The sequence below is a fragment of the Archocentrus centrarchus genome, chromosome 12 (assembly GCF_007364275.1).
Source record: "Archocentrus centrarchus isolate MPI-CPG fArcCen1 chromosome 12, fArcCen1, whole genome shotgun sequence".
NCBI lineage: Eukaryota > Metazoa > Chordata > Actinopteri > Cichliformes > Cichlidae > Archocentrus > Archocentrus centrarchus.
Genome location: NC_044357.1, coordinates 24,238,636 through 24,255,143, shown reverse-complemented (window position 1 = coordinate 24,255,143; position 16,508 = coordinate 24,238,636). Strand labels below are relative to the sequence as shown.

Sequence of the window (16,508 nt, the reverse complement as noted above, 5' to 3'; positions counted from 1 at the left end):
GACATGTAATCAAACTTTTAATGTGTGCTTTATAATCTTAATGTGTCATAATATTTAATTTATTTACCCCTTTTTTTTTGTTTTTTACAGATATGATCCTGAAACGTTAAAATTTTATAAACTTATCAACACTTGTTTGTCTTAAACATGTAAAAATGTTGAGGAAACTTCTAAATCTAAATGTTTTATGCAATAATTATCATTTGTAGCACAAGCTGCAGTTGACAGTTTTATTATTATTATATAAGAATTTCTGCTTTTTGTTGTTGTGTTTGTTTAAATTCGACTCGGTGCCTTATCAGAATCACAGGAACTGTGGACGTTCAAATAAACGTACAAATTACTTCACTTTTTTCTTATGATTGAATCTCTGTTTCATTTTGTTATTCAGCACATCGGACCTGCTTTAACCTGAGCTCCGAACTTTTTGAAAGTACTGGAAGAAGAGTGCAGCGAGCTGAGAGTTCAAATACAGACTGAAACACAGAAGTGTGTTAAAGGGGGAGTTTGGGAGTTAATGGGGGGGCACTGAGCTCAAAGCACACAAAATAATGAAAGCAGCAGATGGGAAAAAAAAATCATGTAAAATTAGTAAATCTTTACTGTAATATTAAATTAAAAGGAAAGTGAGCACTAGAGCTCCACATGATCATCAGTGCCATCAAGATTAATTAAAAAAAAAAAAAAAAAATATATTATATATATATATAATATATATAAGATATATATAATACATATATATATATATATATATATATATATATAATTTTTTTTTTTATATATATATTATAATATATCATTTTTTTTATATCTTATATATATATAGTGTTTTTTGTATATATATATCTCTATATTTTTTTTTATATTCTATATTATCTCTCTATAATATTTTTACTATATCTCTCTCTCTCTATCCTCTCCTCTTTTTTTTTTTCCTATATATTTATCTATTATATCTCTAATTTTTTTTTTCTATGTCTCTCTCTCTATCTATCTTTTTTTTTTCTCTCTTCTCGACTCTCTCTCTCTCTCTATCTCTCTCGCTCTAATTCTCTCTCTTTTTTTTTTCCCTCTCGCTCTCTCTCTTCTCTCTCTCTCATCTCTCTCTCTATCTCGCTCTCTCTCTCTTTTTTTTTTCTCTCTCTCTCTCTATCTTTCTCTCTCTCTCTCTATATCTATAGGGCTGGGAACTTCAACGCGTTAATTTCGATTAATTAATACGGGGAATAATCCGCACTTTGCAACGTGGAACGTTTCTCAGTGCACGAGTTCCCGGCATACGATTATATCGACGCACCATGTCCAAATTAGGGGCCGCATCCTGCGAAGGACCCGGCCCACGTCTTTCGCAGCCCACGAACACCACAAAGGCCGGAAGTAAGCAGCTAGCCTTCATATCAGCTGCCGTCACCTCTGCGTAGCTCATGTCGCCTAGCAACCGTGAGTGTGAAGCACAGCTGTGTAAAAGCAGCTGTTAAACGGAGAACGAACTTTTTCTCCTTTTTGTGGTTTAATTTTAAATCTTTAATTCAAAATAAGCTGTTAAAACAAGCATAACACATTTCAACATCAAGGAATACAGCTGAGAGAATGATTAATTTCCAACTATATTAAGTGAGACATTAATGTTGAATAAAACTATCCAGTTATGATGCTTAACTTTAATTTCAGGAGTTTGCTTATCACAGGAGCACTTCCACCCTTTGTTGGTCTGTGTAGTAGACTGGTGGGAAAATAAAATTTTGAAGTTTAAGCTTATGTATATTGATTTATTCATCAACTAAACTTAAATTAATATTTCTCATGTCAAATATTGAAATGCGATTAAAATGCGATTAATTTTGATTAATTAATTACAAAGCTTGTAATTAATTCGATTAATTTTTTTAATCGAGTCCCACCCCTTATATATATATATATATATATATATTTTTTTTTTTTTTTTTTTTAATATATATATTTTACAGGGTTTTTGGTGTGAAGCGGTTGTAGTTCTCCCATCTTCCACTAGATGGCGGTCTCTAAACACTGCAGTCTCCTCGGCTTCCATGTACTGCATCTGTCACGCTTCAGAAGCTGCAGCCCTGTGGGTGATGCAGTGATTCTGTGGAGTTGGATTTGAATGCATCTCTCAGTGCTGGTTCAGTATAAAGTCTGAATGGTGGACGACGCTCTCCAGTTTCAAAGATTTCCCTGAGAGTGAGACAGAGAGGAGCTGCAGACAGGCAGAATGAAACCTGCTGTCTGACTCACCTGCCACCTGTTTGACCTGCAGACTTCACTCAGGTGAAAAACGTCACTGTGTCACCTGAGACCTTTTCATTCTCTGCTCTTAATAGTAATCTCGGTGACCTCTGACCCCTTGTTAGATGATACACTTGATGATATTCACTGAAACCACATTCCCAGGTGCTTAACGCACCCAGCTCAGGCTGAAACCCGCCTGCCAGCTCACCGCATAGGGATGACTTTAAAGTTTGCTGTCACATTTAAACACACCAGGTACGTCATTTTTCTACACTCAGAGTTAATGCTGTGAGAGGTGACTAAAAGTAACCAAGGAGGCTTTAATGCTTCAATGTAACCAGCAAGTAAAAGTAACACAAAAGTCCAAATCGGGCACAAACCACAGTCTCCTGGTGCTTAGAACACCTTCACCGCTCCAGCGTCTAATCAGAGATGTCCAGACCTTATCCCAGCTGCCTCCTCTAACTCTTCCAATGGGACATCGAGGCAAGGCAACCAAGAGGTCCAGCCTCTCCGGTGTGGATCCACCAAGAAGGCTCCCTAGAGGGATCCTAGTGTGTTTTCAGGTGTGGACGCCTCTCGCAGCTGAGCCCAGACAGACGTTGGAAGAAGCTCATTCCTGCTGCTTGTATCAGCGATCTCATTCTTTCAGTCACTCGTGGTCACAGATGAGGGCAGGAACACAGACTGACCAGTAAATCAGCAGCTCTCTGTTCACCACAACAAACCTGCAAAGCATCCGCAGACACCCCCTCCACTCGTCCTCTGCTTGTGAAGAAGACCCAGAGACGCTCCAGCTTCTCCCCCACTCGGAGTGGACGCTCCACCCTTTTCTGACTCGGAGGATAATGAAGCCAAAAGGACCACATCCTCTACCCAAGAACAAAGATGTGATCCTGAGGCCAGGGAGGTGAACGCCCTCCCAGTCTTTGCCTACGCAGAGATGTGATGTTGTTGTTACTTTGTTGTGTTTATTTTGATTGCAGGTTAGTTTGTTACCTCACAGCGATGTTTGTTTGGACACATTCTTTCATTGTTGTGTTTAACTTTTAACTGCTGTAGCAAAGGGGAAAATATAGTCGCTCTTATTTCATTGTGCATTTTAAGCTGTCTTCATGGGATGTGTTTAATGTGTTTTGGCTCTTATTACGTGGGAATTTCCCAGCTTTGTGGATAAATAAATAAGCCTGTATCCTGGCTTATTGTCAGTTTACTGTTAAGCGTGTAAACGATTTGATCCACCAGGAAGTTTAATCTGGTTTAAACCCAGTAATCTGGCTCCTGTGTGAATAGAAACGGCTTCAGATTCACTTGTGAAGGATTGGGTTAATGCTCATCAGCACGCACACAGACACCCACACACACACACACACACACAGGAAACATTTTTTTTTTACTTTTTATTTTTAAACTCTCCTTTCTGTAAGGGTTTCTGTTTCCTCTCTTCCATCTTTCCTTTCCTTTCCTTTCCTACCTCTCCTCTCCCTCCCTCTCTCCCTCCCTCTGTCTCTCTCCTTTCTCTTCGCTCAGTGAGTCGCAGTAAATCCTATTGTGATGCTAAACTGATTTTCGGGAGAGACACACACACACACACACACACACACACACACACACAGAGTGGGTTTGGATTTGTGTTTGAGCAGATCTGATTTGGTCTGCCCTCGTTCATGTTGAAGTTTGAAGGCCTTCTCCTCTCGGTAAACTTTCTAACTCTCTTCAGACTCCACCGGAGCGGTTTCGGGGTGTTTTTTTCAGGAGTTTCTCCGCCGGTGGATCCGCCGCGCTGCGCTCTCCAGGAATGCACTTTGCAGGAAACGCGGCTCGGTGCGCGGACACCTCCTGCTTTCTTTGCCCTTAACGAGGAGTTATAAATGAATGACGGCAATGCGCTCGTGAAGAACAGCTCGTTTTCTTCGTACCGGTTCCCCCCTGTCCTCCTCCACCTCCTCTTCCACCTCAGGCTGAAGACAGAGGAGCCGGGAGTGTGCGCTCCCCCTGGCCGGGCATGGAGAACGGTAGCCGGACGGGGCTCCAGCAGGCGGCGGGCGGTGGAGGAGAAAGAGGCGGCTGGGTGCTGGTGGAGGCCCGGCTGCAGGGAGGAGCGCCGTGGGGCTTCACCCTACAGGGTGGCCTGGAGTATGGAGAGCCGCTTGTCATCTCCAAGGTAGGAGACGGGAAGTACGAGGCCTGGTGTTTATGTCAGTTTGTAACCTGTGCTGCACATGACATGAAGGGGCACTCCAGCAGTTTTAGTAGCACTTACATATATTTTGGTGTATTGTATGAAACAGATTATTAAAAAAAAAAAAAGAGGGTCAAAATCTGAGTAAACGAGGCTGCGATATTTAACTTCCTGGCATGGAGCAAGCTCTAAAAGCAGTGGCTCCTTCCTTTCTTTCGAGCCTAGGTTGTAAACGATGATGTAGCTGTCAGGTGAGAAAGGTGAAGCCACTGTGGAAGTGCGCTTTTTCGAATGGCCAGCAGGGGGCAGCGACTCTGGCCGCAAGTTTGTCTGTATAGAAGTCTGTGGATGCAAGAGCCAACTTTGCTATTGATTTATGGGCTCCGTGCACACTTTCCTGATGAGTTTATGATTTTATTCACTAGTTTCAAGTCTTATTAAACAGAATACGATGTTCGTTTGGTAAATTATGTTTCAATTAGAGGCAGAAAAAAGGATGCAGCAGAATATAATCCATCCTCACTCATCACGACTGGGTTCAAAACACCAGGATTGCCACAGTTTTTCCCATGGGTTGGATAAGATTATGTTTGTATATACATGTGTATGTATAGTTTGCTTTTATAAAATAAGTGAATAAATTAATGAGCATGTTTTGCCCTATGGGAGCCTGGCTAGGCTCCAGCCCCCACCCCCCCTTGAATTGGATAAGCAGACTAAAATGTTTGAATGGAAATGAATAAATAATACTACATATTTATGACAATATATTCTGGAGCAATGATCAGCTGCCTCCTCAGTGATTTGCTCATCCTGTGGATGGATTTTATGTGAGTTTATGATGTGTTTTATGATGGATTTTCATGTGATCCATGAAGCGGAGTTAAAGTCTGTCCGACCCCAGGAATCAAGGCTGGGAACTGCTAAAATGACATCATCAACTACCACGGCAGAAACCTGACCAGCGAGATTGCATGGAAACATGAGATGAGAAGGATTGCAAAATAAACCTGTGCAGCCTGTGTGTGGGAAAACCTCGGCAAAAAACCCCCAAAAAAAACACTCAGCCTGAGGCTTTAAAATCAGGTGATGCTGTGGTGGCTACATCCATTTCTTTATGTGCAGTCTGTGCTTTCAGGCTTCACCGTGTGTCGAGGCTTTTTGCCCTAAAACAAAGTCTAAATAAATACATCACTTGATGTGCCAATAATCAGTAACACCTACAGCTATGCCACGAAGGAGAGTGCTGCACTATAGAGGACCGTTTTCCACTCAGCTCCTCACCAGCTGCTGCTCCACTGCCAAGAATCATCCCGGGCAGCAGAGGGATGTCGGCCCAATTTGGGCCATTTTTGGTACTTATGGCTCAGTTATGGTGCTGGCTAGTGCTGTGTGGCCCAGATGTCACAACATACCTGACATCTGGCTCATAGACCTCTGGGTAAGTTGAGTCACCCAGAGTCAACGCCATCAGTCAAGGCCAAACATGGCCCAAAGAAAGCTGTAGATGGGGGGGGCACATTTGGGCCAAACATTCAGTGTTATCTGGGTACGATGTGCTTAAATTAAAAAAAGTTACTCTTTTTTTTATTGTAGAGTTTACGCCAAAAAACTTTGACATGACTGAACCAGACTAATGATGCCCCTTCAGTCCTTACAGCCATCCTGGCCTCATTTCATTAAAATGCAAATCACCAGGCTGGTGTGTGTGTGTGTGTGTGTGTGTGTGTGTGTGTGTGTGTGTGTGTGTGTGTGTGTGTGTGTGTGTGTGTGTGTGTGTGTGTGTGTGAAGGTTATTCTGGGATGGAGGCCAAACGGCTGTAAAATAGGACAAGAATGTGAATAATGTGTTTTCCTGGGTGCTTTTGAATACAATCATGCTTTCATTTTGTGGCGTGCTCAGACTGGCGTTAGCACAGCTCTCCATGTTTGACCCCGACTCCAGCAGGACGCCTCGCTTCAGATTTTACGTCTCTCTTTATGTCTTCTTTTTGCCGTCAAACAACCATAAAAAAATCTGACACACTTTGTTTTGTATAAGTGATTTTTTAAACCGGGGTCAGGGGTCACAGTGATGGCTCAGCTCAGGTTAAATATTTTTAATGAGTTTTAATCTGTGACTGAGACGTGTGCTCAGTCTGAAAAAGATCCAACTCGATATTAAATTATGATACTTTTAAAATGTTTTTTATTGCCAGTTTCTGAAGAACTCAGGATGATTTTTTTGCGCACTTTCAGGATCAGCCGCCCTGAGCGGTGTTTCTTCTGGCTAAAGCTAATAAAGCTAGCTCATGTAAATAAGGTCCTGAGCAAAAAGTCTTCTGTTTCATCCAAACTTTAACTTAGCTGTGAGTTTTCTCCAGTCATGAAAGTGTCTCTTCTAACCCGCCTAAATCACTGTGGTAACTTATTCTGAACACATAACCAGCAGTTTCTGTTCAGAGTTTTGGTTTAAAACTGGCTGAAGTGCCGTGTTTTCACTGCTTCTTTTATTTACAGCACGTTTTAATTGCAATATAGATTTTCTGCTGGGGGAAAATGTTTTATATGTGCGAGCTTTAAAGCCGTATACCTCACTAAAGCCACGCAGTGAAGAGCGAACTGTGGGTGACATTGTAACAGGACTGTTGATTCTAATCTGCTGCTGAGTCTCATTTACGCTGCTCCAATTGCAGCGACTGGAACGCAGAACAAAACCCGAGAATACCTGTTCAGTCAATAAAGTTAATTTTAATTTGAGCTGCCAAAAAACTGAAATGATTTCCACGTCTCCTTTTTAGGCTGTGTTACAGTAATATTTAATATTTAAATGAATCAGCCCTCACCTTAGAAATAAACAGCAGCACTGAGCGATAAAAATTATTAACTTGAATTAAAACATTTATTTTACTGCTCTGTGTGATAAATCCCAAGATTAATGATCTTTTGCAGCATTAATTTAGTCTTATTTGCAACAGTGTTGGATTTTACTGTCATATTTTTATGTTCTTGATAGATTTTTAATCACGATTTTATCGTCATCATTATGATTATGTCTCTGATTGGAGTAAGCGGCGCTCAAAGGGATCATTTTGTGCAGAAGAAGAATCACATGACCCTCAAAATGCCTCCTGTTATGTGAGTGTGCACAGAGCCTGAAGCAGAAAGGCGAGAACGCTGTTGTGATGCCTGTTATCTCTGACTGGGGTTTTAGGCTTTTCTGCTAGATAGTTTATTTTAGAAGTCACTGACAATACTGCAGGTGTAGTATTTTAGGTGGAACGGGTGCACTGATACAATGTGGGGTTTGATTGATAGCTAAAGATGCAGCATAAAACAGAAGGGGCTGGGTTGCAAAGCAGCTTGCAGATGCACAGCAACTGTGGGCAGAATAAAGCAGCATAAATAATCCATACTGTATGAGTTAGCCAGCTGGATTATCACTGGATTAGTGGTGGGTAACCTACCCAAACAACATGTGTAATTTATTTTCCAGAAAAGCCGAGACCAGCAGACCCACTTCTATAAATGACACACAGATGTAGCACGTCTTTAGACATCGATCAGGTCAAACTTAGAATGGGATATAAACAGCACAAAAAGTAAGGAATTTTGTGTTTAGTCGATAATTTTTTGTTGTAATCATGCTTCTTGGCAACAAATCCTATAGCTTTGGAAAACCTGTTTATTTCCTCTTAAATGGAGCCACATTTATAAGGAAAATCCATTTGTGGGTTGAGCAGCAGAGTTGAGTGTGTGTGGGTTGCACCTATGAAAAGGTTTTTTCTGCCAATGCTAAACAGCCTGTTCTGCTATTGACTCTTGTTCTGAGGTTCTGGTTTATCGGAGACTACCTCCAGAGTTTGGGAGTAGAGAGGATGGAAGGGTCTGCCTGCAGTCCTGACCTCAACCCCACTGAACACTCGTGGGACCCGAGAGCTAAAGGGCTCATTCGAAGGCCGACCGTCTCCGTTTATGTTGCCCTTTAGTGCAGCACAGCCAGTGAAAACAGTTCTGTGACGCCTTCTGTTGTGTTTTGTCAATCATGACAACATAACGCATCATAGTGACTGTCAGTAGATTCATATCAGCACCACAGTGTTACAGACTGCACATGTGGAAAGATGCTGAAGTACTGCATTATGGTAAATGTAGGATCCGCTGTTTCAGAGTTAAAGCATCAGGATATCCTGATAATTCTTTTAAAATACGTCTCTTGGGAGTCCACCGGCTTTATGAAATTACAGAACTGAGTGAGCAGAATACCCGTTTATATTACACTCCTGTATCCTTTAATCCGAGGCACTAAAAGTCAGCATATTATGTCCTCAGGTTGTTTTGATTTTTCCTCTTTTTTTTCGGATATAATCACCTCTAAATATCCTTCAGATGAATAAATACAGACAGTTGCACATAACTTATGAACATGCCTAATGTTTAACCTGTAATGAGAGCTCACAAGTATGTAACTCTTAAGTTTTCACAAGCCAGCAAGGCAGTGACTCGAAGTCCGGCTCTAAAGACGTTCAGAGTGCTTTTCCTTGGCTGAGCCCCCCCGTCGCTCTCAGAGGATATTTTCCCAAATCACACAGTCTTTATTGATTAGAGGAGGTATGTTGTTTCAGTCACGGTATGAGCAGGGCGAGCCATTCTGTTTAGATATCTCAGTCTGCAGGATAATGAATTTCAGCTGGAATACCACAGTCACTGACACACACACACACACACACACACACACACACACACACACACAGGCTCATGGAGTTACTGAGTGATTCTGTGGGCCTTATTTGGGTATATTTATTCCTGAAAAAGGCAAACAGTGCAGGCATGAGCGTCGTCCTGCAGAGCTCGGGGTGGTTTAACACAGTTTTCTTTTCTCTCACATCCGTAACGCTCATTAGATACGAGTGTTAATCAGCACTAGTGTAGATAAACACCTGTGACCATGCACTAATATTTATCTCCTGTCAGCGATGGAAGTCGCTCAGAGCACGTGTTTTTCTTGATGCTGCAGCTGCAGTATGTGGGTGCAGACACATCATGTTTTTGCTGAAAAGTAACACATGTTGTAATTCAGAGGAGCTTCAGACACACCCTGCAAGGAATTCTTGGCAGTGTTTTTAATATTCGAAGAGTTCCAGATGGGAGGGGGTTATAGTTTCAGAACATAACTAGACATCTTTGCCGATCACAGGAAAATATGTGCAAGGATCTACCAAACAGCTTTTTTTTTTTTTACCCATTGTAAACTTGACCTTTCCTGGGTTACAGTGTAGTTTGATCTCTGAGAGTATCCACAAGTTTCTCAGTTTACAGATTTGCAAGTTTGTAGAACCGGAAAATCATAATTTTTGCAAAAGGGAAAATCTTGCAGATTTCCAAACAAGCCCATTCACAAGTGTTGGGGCATCAGTTTTATTAAAACTGACTCATTTGCACACTAGGTGCCTAAATGTTACCACAGTTAGGTTTAGTTTTAATGCCTAAACCTAAAGAAGTAGTTACAAAAAAGCCAGCAGCCTCATCAGGACACAAACTAACATTTCCTGAGTTATGCCATCCTCCAACTGCTGCTGCCAGAAATCCAAATAATGAACACTATAAAGTTGGCTCATGGCTCAAACGTACTTATTGCAACTGAAAACTTGAATTAATGGAAGAATAAGGATTAATTTTTGGGCCATAGCTCCACAGGGTTCCATTCATTCTGGACTATATTACATGCACTCCCAGTGAAACGAAGGTCTAGAGAGCAGCAGTTCTCGATCATCTTAGAACTTCTCTTAATGCATCCAAACTGTACAGCTGTCATTTACATCCAGCTGAAATCTTAGCACTATGTGAACCACGTCACTTGCAGATGTGTTCTGTACAGTGCATGTTCACATCTGCAGGAATATGTTTTTATTCGTGCTCCTATCTGGGAACTCACTGGGGTGAGTGGACATGTTTTCAGGGCTTCCGGTGTAGCCGGCAGGTACCTGGCCCGAGACGTCCTGTCCTGTGCATCGGTCAGTGTTTAGAAATGCAGCTAATAAAAAGTGAAATGGTCTTCCGATGATAGCCAGTGGGTTCAAGATTAGATTTAGCCTTCTCCTGCACTCATCGTGCACTGTTTACCTACAAGCAGATAAGAAAGGGAAGCTTCCAAAAGCCTCCAGTCCCAAAAAGCTCGTCCTCTGCAGCTGTGCGCTAAAGGAAGATCAATCAGTACGTTAACCCGGGCATTCATTCTGAGTCCATGACGTTTGTCCAGAAATATTTTGATGAGCAGCTCAGGATTTGATTGAGTTTATCTCACGCTGAACAAACCAGTGTGACCTTTAAGAGGACACACACACACACACACACACACACACACAGTGACAGGCTGCTAAGAGGCATCACTGTCAGCGGTGATAAAGCAGCAGGGTCATGCTGATATCTACAGCATGTCTGTGTGTGTCACAGTGGGTGTGTGGGAGTGATGAGAGACATTCGGGACATTTGGTGACCATCCATCATGTTCACCAAACCAGTTTGAGATGATTTGAGCTTTGTGACGTGGTGCTTTATCCTGTGGGATGTTGGTACCCTGTGGTCATAAAGGGATGGACATGGTCAGCAACAACACTCAGGCAGTCTGTGGTGTTCAGTACGTTAACCCGGGCATTTATTCTGAGTCCATGACGTTTGTCCAGAAATATTTTGATGAGCAGCTCAGGATTTGATTGAGTTTATCTCACGCTGAACAAACCAGTGTGACCTTTAAGCGGACACACACACACACACACACACACGAGCAGCTCACTCACAACACTCACAACACTCATAACACTCAGGCAGTCTGTGGTGTTTAAACGATGCTCGGTTGGTGCACAGTGTGCCACGAAAACATCCCCCACACCATCACACCAGCAGCAGCCTGAACCACTGGCACAAGGCAGGATGGATCCATGCCTTCATGTTGTTACAGCAGATTCTGACCCGACCATCTGAAACTGAGACCCGTTGACGAGAGTCCAGTTTTGGTGAGCCTGTGTGAACTGCAGTTTCTGCCACGTTCAAACTCACTTAAATCCCATTTCTTCCCCATTCTGATGCTCAGTTCGAGCTTCAGCAGGTCGACTTGACCACGTCTGCTTGTCTAAGTGGATTGAGTTGCTGCCACGTGATTGGTCAATTAGATATTTGCATTGAAGAGCAGTTGAACAGGTGTACCTCATAGAGTAGCCATATATTTATGGTGTAATTGCATTTCCAGTCAGTACAGCAGGCCCTGGAGTCTCCAGGCTGCCACGGTGCCACCACACACTGATCTGATCAACACACAAGTCAACGATGAAAGATTTCCTTCTTTGTGTTTTCACTGGTTCATTTGGAGCTTCTCATTAACAGCTGTTAGAATTTAGTTATTTCCCACAACTGGCTTTCAATTCAATTTTATTCATATAGCACCAAATCACAACAAACGGTCGCCTCAAGCCACTTTATATTTTCAGGTAAAGACCCTACAATAATACAGAGAAAACCCAACAGTCAAAACGACCCCCTATGAGCAGCACTTGGTGACAGTGGGAAGGAAAAACTCCCTTTAACAGGAAGAAACCTCCAGCAGAACCAGGCTCAGGGAGGGGGGGTCATCTGCCAGATTAATAACTAATGATTAAATGCAGAGTAGTGTATAAACAGAGTGAGAAGAGGTGAGCTGAGGTGGTGTATTCAGGTCTGTAAATTAAGTATAACATGTCATTTTGTGTCTTTTCTAAATATTAATATTTAAAGTAGTTTAGAACAATTGTTAAATTGCTTATTTACATTGTTGGTTTTACACGTGGTGATATATATATATATATATATATATATATATATATATATATATATATATATATATATATATATATATATATATATATATATATATATATATATAACTGAAACCACAGAGAACAAAATAGGAATAAAAATGAATTTGAAAATATAAAAGTATAAAAACTCTACAAAGAATTAAGAGACAGGATGTTAGAATGACAGAGCTCAGAGGCAAACAGCCAAGACCTCCTGCTCTTCCCTGCACTGACCCTCTTCATAAAACACACACACACACACACACACACACACACACACACACACACACACACACACACACACACACACAGAGCACGAGTGTCTCCTACTACCAGAACAATAGAGGCCTGATAGCAGCTGCCAGAGGAAGTGTAACCCAACATGTTTTAGCCTAACACAGCACAAAAACCACCAGAAATTTGAGGTCACTAAGTCGGAATCTCACAAAAATCCCACCCGTGAACTCCGAGCCCGTTCAGTTCTCAGAATTCATTTGGAGGTCAGTACCAGGTGCGGCTGTGCATAATGAGCTGCTGCCCCAGAAACTGTGAGAACAGCACATGTTTGGACTGCATCAGCCGGCGCTGAGCGCTGTGTGCTTGTTTGTGCAGGTAGAGGAGGGCGGCAAGGCGGACAGTTTGGAGCGGCCTCTGCGGGTGGGCGATGAGATCATCATCATCAACGACGTGGAGCTGACCGGATACCGACAGGAGGCCGTCGCTCTGGTCAAAGGATCGCACAAGACTCTGCAGCTCACCGTCCGCAGGTACAGACTCCAGGTGTTTGCATGTAAGCTGACCGTATACGTCTGACTTTGAGATCAAAGTACCAACATATATATACTTCACTGCTTTCTGTAAGCATTCAGGGTTAAAGTGGATCGTTCTCTTTCTGGCATCAGCCTGAACCCGACCTGAAACCCGAGGATCCCAGTGGGCCGAGGTTGAGTGTGTTTGCAGTGTCGCTTTACTTGCAGTAAATGTTGATTTAATTTGAGCACTTGGTTTCAGCTGCAAGTTTTGAGTGCAGTAGTTTATTAAATTAAAGAAAATCTGGGCTGAATTAACAACAGTTAAGGAGTGAGAGCAGTCTGCCTGCCACCAGAGTTCCACCTGAAATAATTCATTATTATCTATGATAACAGTTCAAACAGGGGCTGGAACATTTGGCTCAGTCTAACCCTATGTGTTATTAACGTTGTTAAAAGAATTCCCTTTAATGATATTATTGGATGTCTGGAGCGACAGCCGAACGCTGCACCCGTCCCTGTTCAGTCTTACACTTTCTCCCTGGATGAAGGATTTTAGAATAGAATAGAATAGAATAGAATAGAATAGCGTTTTACTGTCACTGAGAAAAACAACGTTAAGAACAATGTTAAAACAGTGAAATGCAGTTTAGCGTCCTCTCTTAGGCAGCGGTAAAAAAGATAAACACTGTACATATGCAAAACAACAATAAATAAGTAAATATATAAATTAAAGTAAATATATTAACACTAGGAAAAAGTATGTACAAGCTTAAGATTGTTTAAGGTGATGTGTGCAATCGGTGGTGGGCAGGCGGAGGGGTGCGGTGGGGAGGGGGGTGCGGGCGGGATTCCCTGTGATTGTCCACCCCTCAGGGTGGAGAGGTTGGCTGAAGGTGGGGGACTGATGGCTTTAACAGCCTGAGGGAAGAAGCTGTGTTTCAGCCTGTTCGTGTTTGCCTTTAATTGTCTGAATGTCTTTTTTGAGGGGAGGGGGGACACAGAGAGTGTCCAGGGTGAGTAGTGTCCATTGCAATGCAGAGAGCCTTTTTCTGCAGTTGTAAATGTCTCACCGCTCACTGCAGGTCTCTCCTGTCCCTTTTAGCCACAAAGGTCAGAACGACACAGTCTAGAAACATTGTTGCTCCAGCAGCCATCATTCATGCCCTGCAGATTATTTATTATTATTTTATTATGTTGTATTATGCTTGCAGTTCAGTCCATAAGTTAGTGAGCAAGGACATTTTACCTCCATACACCATCGCAGTGGGTTTTAAATCAGTGCAGACCCTTTTTACACAGAAACCAGAGACTCACCCACTGCACACCCACTCTGTCAAAAAAAGCAACCTGAACCTGAACCTACTGCAGCTGTGGGGATACCAGCATGCTCCAACTACATATGAGGGAAAACATATAGAAATTTATAGATGGGCTGCTTTCAGAGCTGCAGATTTTTGGGTCATAAAGATGTGATACAAACATTTAATGTAACGTAAAAGCAACAGATTGATCAAATGTGGAAAAACAGACATACTGCTGAAATTGCAATTTGTTTTCCTCAGATATCCCATCCCAGAATGATAGATTATGGTTATCTTGGCCATTACCTGAATGTACCAGTGAGACAGAATGATCTTGTTAAAGGTTCGTCAAACCAGGATTACATGGTTTTTAGACCCATTTATGACCTCTGATATGTCCATGTGCCAGCTTCAGCGGTGTGTTCAGGACCTAACTGGGCTTTGAGGTCAGCGTGAGATCAGTTTGGGCTGCGTGAAAGCCGAAGACTGCTAATAAACAAACAACAATCAACCGTTTCATAGTAAATTAAGGAGCAGGAGCCCTCAGAGGGTGTGCCGTGCTACCCAGCATCTCTCCCAGTGCTGAGGTTGATGCACCGCCAGGTACAAAGCCAGGTATGTATTTGGGTTTGGGGTGTGCCTGTGAGCGAGGCTGCTGCTGCTACTGCAGCTTCTATTTACTGGAAGACACGTGAAACACAAAACACAATGCAGGACTTTAGACTTTAGATACACACACGGACACACACACACTGTGGGACAGGTGTAGAGACACACGCACACACACATGCACACACACACACACACACAGCATTGTGGGAAGGCGTGGCGACAAAAGAAGGCCGTGTGTGTGTTTTGGTCTGATTTGCTTCCTGTGTTGATTTAAATGGGAAACTGTGAAAGGTGGACGCTGCACAGGTCTGTTTACATTTTTCATTTTTAGTGCTCTAGTATGCCTATTCTATTCTATTCTATTCTATTCTATTCTATTCTGAGGCAAACTAGGAGGTTTGAACACTGGACCTATGTTTGCATGTTGATGTGCAGGAGGTCAAACTCTGCTGCTGTTTTTCATAACCGGGAAAGGATCGTACCTTTGTTCCCTCCCTGCAGCATGAAGCAGGAGACGTCCGGGTGCAGTCGCCAGGTTTGCTGTTCCAGGATGTGGATGGCAGAAAGAGTTGGGAGAAGCTGCTGCTTCTTCAAGAAGTTTTTCAGCTTTATAAAGCCGTCGACATGCTGTTGGTTATGCATGATGGGCACTCGTGTTTTTATGGTTGCTTTTTTAGTGTGATGCATCAGTCTAGCAGCAGGTGGTGAAACAGTCCCCAAAAAAGCAGTCCATTTGTTCATGGCCATGTTTGTTGTGTTTTCTCAACTTTGATGAGCGCGGACGATGCTGATGACTGACACATGACAGGCTATTAACTACCTTACATATTTAGAAGACCAGAGCCTGGACTATCTGCTAACAACCAACCATCAGCTTCCTAGTGATCCACGGCGAGTGAGTCGCTCCCTGTGTGGACGCCTCTTCAGAGTCAAACTCGGGTCTCTGGTGTGAGCGCTCCACTACCGTCCCCTTCAGCCCCCTTCAGCCCCCTTCAGCCCCCTTCAACTTCCAAATATGGCCACAAATCAGAACATCTTAGACCAAACAGAAGAAAAGTCGCATTCAGGGATGCAAAAATATGGGAAAAGTCATGTCCAGAAACACGAACCAGTACTTAAGAAGATGGGACTATTTCATGAACTACCCTGAGGCTGCGCTGGATGGATCCATCTGAGCCTCAGCTATCCTCGGGAGTTCTGCAGGTGTCAGGATTTGCAGTCTAATAATGTTTGGAAAGAGCCCTGTAATTTTCTTTTTTTTATTATTGGAGTCTATATTTTGAAGCCTCAGCATTAGCACTGTGGAGAGATAGTCAAGTCCAGTTACTCGAATCACCCCAACTTGAACCGGTGGTCATTCTGAAATCTCAACTTTAGCTTTTTGGTTGCTGCCGTGTCAGTTTTTTGGAGCTAGGAGGGACCATGTTTGGGCGAGAGGGTGGCGTACTAAATTGGATGGGCCATATTATTTGAATGATAATCCCATTAAAAATGATCTAGAAACCAACACCACAGACTTGCTTGAATAATCTACTTCATTGACTTTATTTAGAGGAGATGAGGCCTACCTGACAACAATCTGATGCAGCTGGCTGTGTTGGTACCC

At 42.6% G+C, this 16,508-nt stretch overlaps 1 protein-coding gene across 1 annotated transcript in view; it reads left to right on the top strand.

Annotated features, from left to right (window-relative positions):
* The first annotated feature begins 4,220 nt into the window (after positions 1-4,220).
* shroom3 (shroom family member 3) overlaps positions 4,221-16,508 on the top strand; it is a 71,850-nt gene continuing 59,562 nt past the window's right edge. Inside the window, exons 1-2 of the mRNA XM_030742996.1 lie at positions 4,221-4,411; positions 12,850-13,004. Of these exons, the coding sequence (XP_030598856.1) occupies positions 4,253-4,411; positions 12,850-13,004 (314 nt within the window). The 5' untranslated portion in view covers positions 4,221-4,252. The remainder of the gene's footprint in view (positions 4,412-12,849; positions 13,005-16,508) is intronic.